Source organism: Pteropus alecto, unplaced genomic scaffold, assembly GCF_000325575.1.
Source record: "Pteropus alecto unplaced genomic scaffold, ASM32557v1 scaffold60, whole genome shotgun sequence".
NCBI classification, from domain to species: Eukaryota; Metazoa; Chordata; class Mammalia; order Chiroptera; family Pteropodidae; genus Pteropus; species Pteropus alecto.
Genome location: NW_006430726.1, coordinates 6,127,194 through 6,138,461, shown reverse-complemented (window position 1 = coordinate 6,138,461; position 11,268 = coordinate 6,127,194). Strand labels below are relative to the sequence as shown.

The 11,268-nt window shown below is 53.3% G+C and overlaps 1 protein-coding gene and 1 long non-coding RNA gene across 2 annotated transcripts in view; one reads left to right on the top strand and one right to left on the bottom strand.

The window, feature by feature from the left end:
• Positions 1-2,003, bottom strand: part of LOC112483775 — a 26,252-nt gene extending 24,249 nt beyond the window's left edge. The window contains exon 1 of the long non-coding RNA XR_003047750.1: positions 1,627-2,003. This is a non-coding gene — a long non-coding RNA (uncharacterized LOC112483775). The remainder of the gene's footprint in view (positions 1-1,626) is intronic.
• KIAA1024 (KIAA1024 ortholog) overlaps positions 1-10,794 on the top strand; it is a 17,459-nt gene extending 6,665 nt beyond the window's left edge. Inside the window, exons 2-3 of the mRNA XM_006905326.2 lie at positions 2,194-2,445; positions 4,856-10,794. Coding sequence (XP_006905388.1) covers positions 2,194-2,445; positions 4,856-5,053 — 450 coding nt within the window. The 3' untranslated portion in view covers positions 5,054-10,794. The remainder of the gene's footprint in view (positions 1-2,193; positions 2,446-4,855) is intronic.
• Positions 10,795-11,268: the final 474 nt, after the last annotated feature.

The following is an 11,268-nucleotide window of genomic DNA, read 5'->3' as shown; positions in this document are numbered from 1 at the left end:
GCACCAGACCCTGTGGGTCTGTCGTCTCTGTGGGTTGCACCTCTGCCTCCCTCTCCATTTAAACCGTGCCCCGTCCATGCAGCCAAGGCCCTTAGCTCGTCCCAGCTGGGATCTGGGCACAGTTATGGGGTCTCCTCCCTCATGTCCCCAGCCTCCACGCCATCTCACGGACCTAAACTTCCGCTCTGGGCATGCGGTGCCAGGCCTTTTGGGCCCCGTGAAGTCCCTGTCCCCTCAGAAGGAACGCTCTGGTCCCCCAGACAGGGCCGTGCTCAGCCCTGATGAGCCGTCAGAAATGCCACGCTCATGCGCCTGTGACCAGTACTGAGCGTCCCGCAGGGCTAGGCCCCACGCCTCCGTCCAGCCTCTCCTCCCGGGTTCGTCCATCAAGACGTTTTGTCCCCTTCTCCGTGCTGACCTGGGTCCCAGGTTCCCATCGAGGCCTCTTCATTCATCGGCCTCTGAAATCCTTCCGAGGTTTTGGCGCTGCTCTGATGTCTGGCCCTCAGTCCCATCCGTTCAGACACAGGAGACACCTGTGAATTCTTCGGAGCCTGTCCGCGTGTGTCCTGACTGCCACGTTGGACACAGTGCCTTGGCAGAGGAGCAGGGGGCGGGCGCGTGTGCAGGGAGGTTCCCTGTCTTGGAAATGGGGACAGGCTCAGACCCTGACTCTGCTGCTTCCTGGCTGCGTGACGCCAGGTCAGTCTCTTCCCCTCTCTGACCTGAGCTTCGCATACATAATGGGGACAACAGTGGCTACATCCCAAGGCGTGGGATGTTGTGGGGCGGGTGAACCGAGATGAGGCCCGATCCGCACTGAGCACAGCCAGCCCTCGAGGGCCTGTAACTGCGGCGGCGGCTGCTCTGGTCCTTATCATTGGCGTCTGCCCTGCCCCCCAGATCTGGGTGGCGGGGCTCATGCCATGGGCAGCTCCGCGGGTGTTGGGGCGCCGTGATGAGCAGGATGAACGGAATCGGTGCTGCCTCTCAGAAGGTACTTGGCTTTGATGAGTTAGAAAGTAGGAGGTGGTCTCGATTTTTCTTCGGGTCTGGCAGAGCTCACCCTGCTTTTTCTGCAGCCGTGGAGGTCTGGAAGCCGTGAAGGGTGTGCGGTCTGGGCCTACGCTTCTGTTCCCAGCCTGCGTGAGATGCACGTGCATGTGCACACACACACACACGCACTCATACACACTCACACGCATGCACACACGCACTCACGTGCACACACGCACACACACACGCACTCATACACACTCACACACGCACTCACGTGCACACATGCACACACGCATGTGCACACACACGCACTCATACACACTCACACGCATGCGCACACGCACTCACGCGCACACATGCACACACACATGCGCACACACACACACACACGCACGTTTGCCCACACGAGACACCTTCACTCACTCTCCTCTCTTACTCGTCATCACCTGCGCTCACGTCTCGTGGTCCCTCCCCCTGCACTGCTCACACACACACCCCCTTCTGCTCTGCCTTCCCCGCGTGGCTTCATGTCGCTGCTGTCAGCCCCTCTGACAAATATCGGTGCAGTGCCTTCCACTTGGGGGAGCGATTTTTCCGGAGCGAGGGGTTAGGAGAACACCTTCCTACCTGCACACTGCACTCGATCTTGAAGGCCATGCACGTGTCTCTGGAGGCTCCCGACATGTGTTTTCTGGCTTGGCTTCTCCCTTGCAGAGAAGCAGCGTGTTTCCAGAGGGCTCTTGGAGAGACAGTCCCACGTATCAGGTAGAAGCTAGAAAAAGGAAGAGAGGCAGACATGGTGAGCAGAGATTGTCTGCAGCCAGGTGCTGAGGCTCCGGCTCCCGGTGGCTGTGTGCTCGGGGCAGGTCACTAACCCTCTCTGGGCCCCACCTCCCGGGAGGCTTGGTGACAGCGGTGCCGGTATGAGGCTTGGACAGGACATGGGCTCCCGGCACGCGGGGCTTAGCTCATGTTCGCACTGTCATGGTCACAAGCTAGCCCTGGACACTGCGGCCAGCACAGGCGCGTGTCCTGGTGCAGCGCTGCGGCTGCCGCCCCCGGGAATGGTCACAAGCTAGCCCTGGAGACTGCGGCCAGCACAGGCGCGTGTCCTCGGTGCAGCGCTGCTGCGCCTGCCGCCCCCGGGAACCCGGCGGGTCCGTGCACCTTTCTGCTCTTCTGTGCCCCCTGCAGGCGGACAGGCAGTACGACGTCCCCCCGCAGCACCGCCTGCCCAAGCAGCCCAAAGACGGCTTCCTGGTGGAGCAGGTGTTCAGCCCGCACCCACACCCCGCCTCCGTCAGAGCGCACGGGAACAACCCCCTGTACACCAACATGCGGCGGACCGAGCTGGCCGAGGTGAAGCGCGGCCCGCCCTCCTGGACCGTTGAGGACTTTGCCCGGAATGCGGGTGACAAGGGCAAGCTGACTGCCCTGGACCTGCAGGTGAGCCTCTGGCGGTGCCGGGTGTGGTGGTGGGGGGCGGGCCCAGGGCACTGGGCGGATGCAGGAGGGGACCACGGTGGCCGAGACCGGCCTGTGCCCACATCACCGAGCTCCCTGGCCCCGCCGCGCAATTCTGAACTTGAATGAATCAGAACGGAGAGCCGGATGGGGGCGCTGCTGTCTTGTTATCAGCTCGTGCACGCAGCCTCCGTGCTGCGTTGGCTTTGGCCGTCGTTTGCTGACGATATGTTTCAGACTCCGTACTGAGTGCAGGCTCTCGCGTCTGCGCGCCAGACCTGCGCCAGACTGTTCCGTGAAGCACGAGCTGACTGCCCCTTCCACACGCAGCACGTGGGAGAAGCCCATGTGGGAGCCGAGCTACGGGCAGGTTTCCATAGGGAGCGGCCCCAGGTGAGAGCCGCCCCGAGCTCCGCGAGTGCGGCTGTGCTGGGGGCGTGCGGTCTGCTCACCGCCGGGCTGGGCTGGGCTGTGCCCACACTTCCATCGTGGTGGCCGCTCTCCCTGGTCCCGTTCCTGCTGCCTCCATCTGTTTGTCACTGCTGGAGCACAGGAAGCACCTGTCCCCACCTGTGGCCTTAGTTTTGTGGGCGTTGAGGCCACAGTCCCCATGGGGCCAGACTGACCACGCTGGGTTCCGACCCTGGGCACCCCGGCCGTGCTCACCTGGACCCATCCCCTCACTGGCCTGAGCTTCGGGCTCCTCACCCGCTGAATGGGCAGAATGACATCCACGCTGCAGGGTGGCTGTGAGAAGTGACAGGGCCCGCATTAAGCTGAGAGGCATTTAGGGGCCGATTAAAGGACGCAGAGATCAGTCGACTGGGCAGGGTGCTTTGGACGGCAGTCTCTCGCTGCCGGGCGTGGTGGCCTGGAGGCAGGAGCTGCGACGGTCCCCTTTGGTTTACGGATGAGGACATCCAGGCCCCAAGAAGCTCAGTAGGTTGCCCCGCCCATGTCGGATGAGTCTGCATTCACCTCGGACCCGGAGCGAGTCTTCCACTGCCCTTCCACCCCCCTCACCCCCTTCTTCTGTTGGTCAGAGTGTAGTGGAGTCACGTCCCCAAAATGACTGCAGTGACACGCGTTTACACTGGGCCCTGCGTGACGGCGAGCGTGGGCCAGGGCAGCTCTGGCCGGCCCCTGACAGGGAGCTTGTGGTGGCAGCCACTCCTCGCATGGTCTGATCCCGTGTGTACTGCATGTCACTTGTCCCTTTAGGCCACTTCCTCTCCTGTCACCGTCCAGCTGGCAAGGGTTGGATTCTCATGCAGGTGGGTTCCTGTGCAGCTTTGCCGTGGTGTCTCACGGTGTCACATGGAGCTCCGTGGGCGTTGGCATGTCACGGAGGTGTGACTGCTGGAATAATCAACGTTTTGCCAGGCTCACGATGACCTCGGAAGGGTCAGGTTAGATGCCTGAGTCGGAGATGGAAAAACATCTTTTTAAAGTTTGGGGATTTAAAGTTTGGGGGAAGGAGGCTGGGACATTTGGCTCCTACAGATTCATGCCACTTTAATGTGGCAATAGTTATAGATGGAAAAGCAAAATTATAAAAAATAAAGCTAGAGCCTCGGATTAGAGAGCTTCAGGTGATATCAGGTATAACTGCTTTTATGTGACACCCATTATTAAATGCTCATCACGGAATGAGAACGCTGCCTTCCTTTATGGAAATAGATGATAAACATCCTGGGGAATGGGCGTCACGGGCCAGGCAGGTTAAATGCGATGTTTCTCCTGCGGGCAGTTCATTGATCCGGGGAACCCGGGCGACAGATGTCGCGGGGTCTCCCTCCGGGAACGGGCGCCTGGTGTGGGGACAGTCGGCCGTGCAGCTGCAGACCCTGGCGTTAAGCAGTGGCCTGTGCTGCTCAGAAGGGTGTTTGAAATTGAAATATTTCATGTTTCGTTTGCACTGCTTATCCGGGAGGTGCCCTTTAATTTCCAGTAGATGCTTTTCTGAGGAACCGGGGACTGAATCAGAGCGATGAGATGGCCTTGCTTCAGACAGCTCCGTTCTCAGGGGCTGCCAGTGGGGAGCATTTTCCAGGGAGAGGGTTTTCCAGGGAGAGCGTTTCTCGGCGGGGCCATTGTGGTCTTGGATGGCGCCCTTGCATTTCAGGCGTGTGAGCCTTGGCTCTGTTTTGCTTGCTCATCGACAGAAGACCCATGTCATGTTTTCTAGGTCAAAACATGACATCTGTCGTGGGGGAGGTGCTGCGTGGGGGCCGCGTCTCAGGCAGGGCCTGGTGGCCAGGGTGGGACGTGCGGCCAGCTCTCACCGCCAGCTGCAGGCCACCCTCGGCTGCTTCGGGGGTGACGACTGTCAAATTGTCTTTGACCCGGTTCCAAGTGTTCACCACGTTGCTAACGCTCGTCTCCCTTTTAGACGCAGGAGTCTCTGAACCCGAACAACTTGGAATACTGGATGGAAGACATTTACACCCCGGGCTACGACTCACTCCTGAAGCGTAAGGAGGCCGAGTTCCGAAGAGCCAAGGTCTGCAAGATGGCGGCGCTGATCGCGGCCGCCGCGTGCACGGTCATCCTCGTCATCGTCGTGCCCATCTGCACGATGAAGTCATGAGCTGGGCGCCGCCGCCCCGCGGGCGCTGACGGTGTCGTCCTCTGCGGCCGCGGCCGCTGGCAGAGACGGCGATGACGCCGCGGGGCTCCGCTGCACACGCGGAAGGCGGGCCTGGAAGCACGCGTGCCGCAGAGGGACCTGCCTGCCTGAGACCCGGGGGCACCTCTAGAGGGCAGTGGCTTTCCCTGCCCAAAGGAGGCGGTGAACGTCCTGTGGTACAAACTGAACTCCAAGCAAAAACAAAACAAAACAAAACAAAACAAGAGGAGCGAACATCGATGAGAGTCTTTGCATTTCGATGACGTTTCCGGGCGGGGAACGTGTTACTCGGACGATGTTTCCCGCACAGCTTTTGGGGAGGAGCCGAGGGAGATGGCGAGCCGGGAAGGAAACAGGGCCAGTGCCATTTCCCTAACGTTCTGGGACCGCTGCAGGCGGAGCGACAGGGACAGTGGCCGTGAGGGGTCAGGTTACCAACAAACGTTATCGGTGAAAAGATAAAAAAAATAAAGTAAAATTTAAAAAAAGCTTCTGGCTTTCCGCGCTGGCCCGTCACTATGGTCTTCGTGGAAACACTTTGTCTTCCTTCCTGGTGCCCACGGTAGGAATGGGCCGAACCCAGGGCTGGCGTGAAGTGAGGTCTCCCTGCTTGACGGGCCAAGGAAGTCAGGCCAGGGGGCCGTCCTGTCTCCGCCGCCAGGAGCGGAGAGCTGCACGCTGCAGGGCGAGGTCAGTGTTGGGAAACCGTAGCTGCTCAGAGCGTCCCCCGTTCTCGCTTGGCGTGTGGTTCCGTTCCCTCACTGTCCATCTCCTGGCGGGACCAGAACGCTCTGCTTCCCGCTCCTGAGCTGAAGAGTTTGGAACCTGTCCTTGTGCCTTGAAGAGTAGAGACAGCGGCTAAACTTTGACATTCTAACTGTGACCCACGGTTTGCGTGCACCACTGATAGAAGCCATTCCCAGTGGCTTTAAAGGCTCTGAAAGCTTGTCGCCAATGTGATAAAGGCACTGGGTGTTCTCGACTCCACCGACACCTACTCCAGAGTTCCGAATACTTGTCAGCAGTGCAAAAAAATCTATTTAACTGTTTCTGTATCTCACGTCTATCCAAATACCTGACTATGGTGTATCGTCTTCTCTGTCCAATACCTTGAGAGCCGGGTTTCTCCAGAGTTGTGATCCCATCAGAATTGGTTCTCGGTTGCCACCTGTTGAATGGTGCTTTGACATAACTGGACAGAAAGAACCCTTTTCGGCAGCATTCGATTCTGATGTCGTGTTACAGGTGAAAAAAGTGATTGACTGAAACTAGTTACCTTAGCTCTTCTGAGAACAAGGTGGGCTAAAAACAAACGCTGGTAGTAAGAATAATCACTCTGGATGATACAACGCATTCCTGAAAGAGGTTTGGGAAGTTTCTCAGATTTTAAAGCAATAGGAGCCCAGTGTCCATCCCCAACACTTGCAAATAATGCTTAGCTTGCAGTGTCTAATTCATCATCATTCTCCGTCAGGGGCTGTCGGAGCGTTTCGTGCTGTTAACAGACTACGGGGGGAGGCCTTTGTCTGTCGCGACCTTTATTTTTAGAGGTCTTCATGTTACCGACGTCATTTTCATGTTTATGTTTGCATTTTCAACTAGGTGACTGAAACTTAAGCCTTCACATGGAAAACTGAGGATTTATAACTGAAAATGAAAAAATACATATATATATTACTGTCTATTGTAAGAATTTTAGTCTTTTGGTGCTTGGTTTTGGGTTGGGCACATTAAATGAGGTTTGTTTTTTTTTTACCCCCAAGGGGATACTAGATTACCACTCCTGGGAGATGGGGGCTGCCACCCCATCTCCCCTCCTGACCAGCGAAGCTCTGTAACACCCTGTTCCCTGAGAGCATCAGAGATAGGTCGTTCCCAAGCTCTTGCCGTGCGATGTGCAGAGAAGTGGGGACGCCAGGTAGGATCATGGAGGACGGACTAAGGCACTTTTGCCACTGCCCTTGGGTGACAGTTCCTGATAAGCCCTGTTGGGGCCATGTGCCTGGCTATCTAGGGAGGGTGTGACTCTGAGCCCTGCCCCACGCACGGACGTGAACGGGCCGTGTAAGATTTTCTTCGACCCTTTTCTTATCTGGGGAGGTATCTGGAAAAGTTTAGTTTTGCTCCAAGTCCGGTGTAGCTTTTAAATTAACTCAACACCATGGCCGCATCAAGGAAATGCCCAGGCCAGGCGGCACCCCTGGAAAGCCGACGGCGACGGCCCCAGGGAAGGGTGGTCCTTCTGCCTGATGGCTCTGGCTCTGCTGCCAGCTAATGGGCCTTGGCCATGGCTACAGCTCATGCATGCTTGGGGTCTTGGGATTTGGAGAAGGTGAAGCTCATGCTTGGGTTCTGGCTTTCCACTGACCCCGAGCCCGCCACAGCCTTCTTGCCCTGGACCCCAGACTCGCTCCAGCTTCCCATCCCACTGTTCACGGACCGGGCAAGACCAGAGTCTGGCTGGGAGACAGACAGCTAGCTGCCCTTCGCTCTGGACTTTGCCTCTCATCTCTGGCTGCTGTGAGCTCCCTGTGGGGACGTGGGAACTGCCCCCTCTGTCCTGGGTGCCATCGTCCGCCACGCTCAGGCATTTCTACGTGAGGTGTAATTCCTGTGCACGAGCCTAAAATCACTACCCTATCAAAATCAGCCTCGTTTCTCTCGCATACGAAGAATGAACCATCGGATCTTATTATTTGAAATCAGGTACCCTTAGCCGACGATTAGATTCAGAATCGTAGCACCCTCTTTTCTAGTCTGAATTTGCTTTGAACCCAGCCTTGCAGAAAAGCCAAAAAAAAAATAAAAAATAAAAATTCCCAGCTCACGGTTTTCAGATATTTTACACCAAGTACCCCTTTCTGGAAACTGCAAATACAGTTAAGCAAATCACACTTATATCAGCCATTACTAGCATTACTACTAGCTGATCATAAATTGCTAGTGTTTTAGGGCATGCGGCTACGTGACTGATACCTGCAAGGCTAGTTTCCTAGATGCGCTGAAACTCCCCATTCTGAACGGTCCATGAGTTCTGGTGCCCATGCTGGATCAAGGCCGTGCTGTTGTGTTTACGGTTTATCAGTACTAGAGCAACGGCACCTCATTTAAAAAAAAACAAAAAAAATAGCTCTGCCAATAGTGAATGATTCTAAGTGGTAAAAAAAAATTTGTGAATGTTGAAATTCAACATGCTTCATGTTATAACCAACCTGCAAAAATACTGTGGTCAGTTGTGTGAATACCAAATTAGTATATCCTATACACTGTACTACAGAAATGTGTATCTAAAGGCAAAGACGTTAGTAATTGTTGGGATAGTTGGGGAAAGGGGTATTAGATACTTATGAATTAAGTAACAATAGGAAACGCAACAAACTTCCTTATTTATGCCTTACGAGTGAAAGGGTGTGAGACGGAAGGCGAAGTTTACGCGCCAGACTCTGAACGAACGGGCGTCCGTGAAGGCAAGGCCTCGTCTTCTCTCCGCGTGTCCTGTACAGCTCAGCACACTCCTGGTGCTTGATCGATGTTATATACTACCAATAACTAAGCACATTTTTAGATCTTTTTTTTAAATGGTTCGTGTAAAATTTGGTCAATGTACAACGGTTGGTTTGAAGCTATCATGTAAAATCTGCCTCTCCAAATATAATCAAAAATAAACTCAAAAATTATGGTATCTTGCAGTGAGGTTTTATTCTACGTGTAAACGATAAGTGTTCAGTTCCAGCTTGTCGATTTTTCACATATCGCACACATCATGTGATCAGCACCCACACCGAAAACCAAGGTGTTTGAGCGCCCAGAAGCCCCCTCGGGCCCCTTCGAGTTAGAACCTTGCGAAGAAACGCGCCCCTCCTGACTTCTAAGGGCACATGTGAGTTCCGCCTGTTTGTAAGCGCGAATGCGTTTGTGCAGCACGTCCTCTGCGTGTCTCTCTTCCGTCGCTCGACGTGCCGATGTGTGTGGTCGTAGTGATCTCATCCGTGGCTGTGGGCATCCGAGTAGCTTCCGGTCTGGGCCTATGAATACTGCGGTGGCTCTTGGTGAACACAGGCGTGTATTTCTGTCATGGGTGCGCCCAGGAGTAAAACCGCTGCATCAGGGGATGAGCTTATGCTCCACTTGGCTAGATTCTCCCCAAAAGTTTTCTCACGTGGTCCTTCCGACTCACACTCCCACGAGCAGTTCATGTGAGAGTCCCGGGGGCTCTGCTCCCGCCTCCACAATCGCTATGTCTGCCTCCCACGTCGGCCATTCTGCTGGGTGTGCTGGTAGCTCACCGTGTACTTAACTTGCATGTTCCTGATGACTGATGTGACTCGCCACCTTTTCGTGTGTTTATTGACCGGTTGGATATCCTATTTGTGAAGTGCTTGTTCACATTTTTGCCAGTTTTCCCTTAGGTTGTTTGTCTTTTTTTATTGATTTGTAGAAATTCTTTATATATTCTGGAAATGAGTTATTTGTCTGATGCACACTACAAATACTATTTTCCATTCTGGAGGATGCCTTTCTATTCTCTTAATAGTGTCCTTCTGATCAATGCAAGTTATTTATTTTCATATAGAAATGTATCATTTTCTTCCATTTGAATCCTGTTTAAGACATCTTGACAGGCTCCAAGGTCATGAAGATGCTCTGTTTTTGTTCTAGAAGCTTTGTTGTTTTACTTTCCATGGTTAGATCTATACTCCTGGAACCGATATGCATACCTGGCGTGAAGTCAGGGTGAAGATATGTATCTTCCCATCTGGCTATCCATTAATCAGCATCATCTATTAGAAAGAACATCTTTCTCCTTTGAAATAAGTCTGTTGAACGTAGATATGGTTTCCTGGACCTTTTATTCTCCATTTGTTGATTCATCTGCTCTCATGTAAGTACGACATCAACGTAATTTTTTCATCCCAGAGACATGAAGTCATTTCTCGCTATGGAGTAAATGACTAATAGATGATTTGGGCAGAAGCCCTAGCACGTTTCTCGCTCATGAAATCATATTACGGAGCATGTTGCAGAGAGAATTCACCTAGCTTCTTTTATCTCAATCTGCCATTCACAAATGTCACTGAGTTCCCTTCTCGAATCATTAGAGAAAAGCGATTAAACGTGAGTCATAGCACACTGCAAAAAGCAACGAATATCTTGACACCTCAACACAGAAAGAAGCCTCTGACGAGATCGCAGAGTGTTAGGGCAACTATACAATGCTGGGTATAGAAATGCTTTTTAGTTTTACGATAAAATATTAATCCAGACCCACGAATCCAAAGTTTGCATATAGATTGACTGGACTTGGATTGAATTTTGCCTAAGTGCTCTAAAAAAGTGAATTAAGAAAATAATATATATAAGTAATCTTGTAAGGAAAAATGTTTTTCCTTTCTAAGAGGACGAATCAATATGCAATATGCTATTGTAAGGCATTTCAATGTCATTAATTTAGATTCCTCCCCCCAGGTACCAGCAAAAGTCGATACTTGGTTAACTTTACATTATCGGATGCACTTTTCCAAAAAGCACACACCATTCCTCGTGCTCGAGAATTCAGACTTTGTGATGACTCCCAGTGGCTTTCTCCATGGGGAGCCTGGATTATTCAGATTTTGCTGTACCTGGATTCGGTTTCTGTCCTGACCGGTCCTTGCGATGGGAAGGAGGGGGAGCGGGTTCCCGCGCCTTCACACAGAAGCGATGCTGTGCTGTCTGAAACATACCCAGTGTCCGAAGAGAACGTGGGCGCCTCTGGCCGGCGCCGGGAACTGCGCTTCGACCCAGGCAAACACCGTCTCTTTGCTGTCTCAGCGTTGACGTCAACTCACGGCAGTTTTCGAAATTTCCTGAAAGATGCAATAAATTCTGGATGTGAAATTATGGTTCGAAACCAGCAGTGCGAGTGTGCTTGACTGCAAACAGTTTCCTTTCATTTGTCAAGGAGAGCACGTAATAAATGATGCCTAGTACGTTACCGAGCGGTCACCTGCTAACGGAAGAAATGTGCATGGTGTTTTATGCTGGTCGCTCAGTCACGTTCCACACTGTAAAGATCCTTGTGTAATTTCAGGAGTCCCGATGAGGGAGCCTTTTGGAGCTCACTTTCTCCGGGACCGCTGCTGTTGGATCCGAGGTCTCAGCCGGTCTAAATTAGCATCTGCTGCTTTATTCTCGAA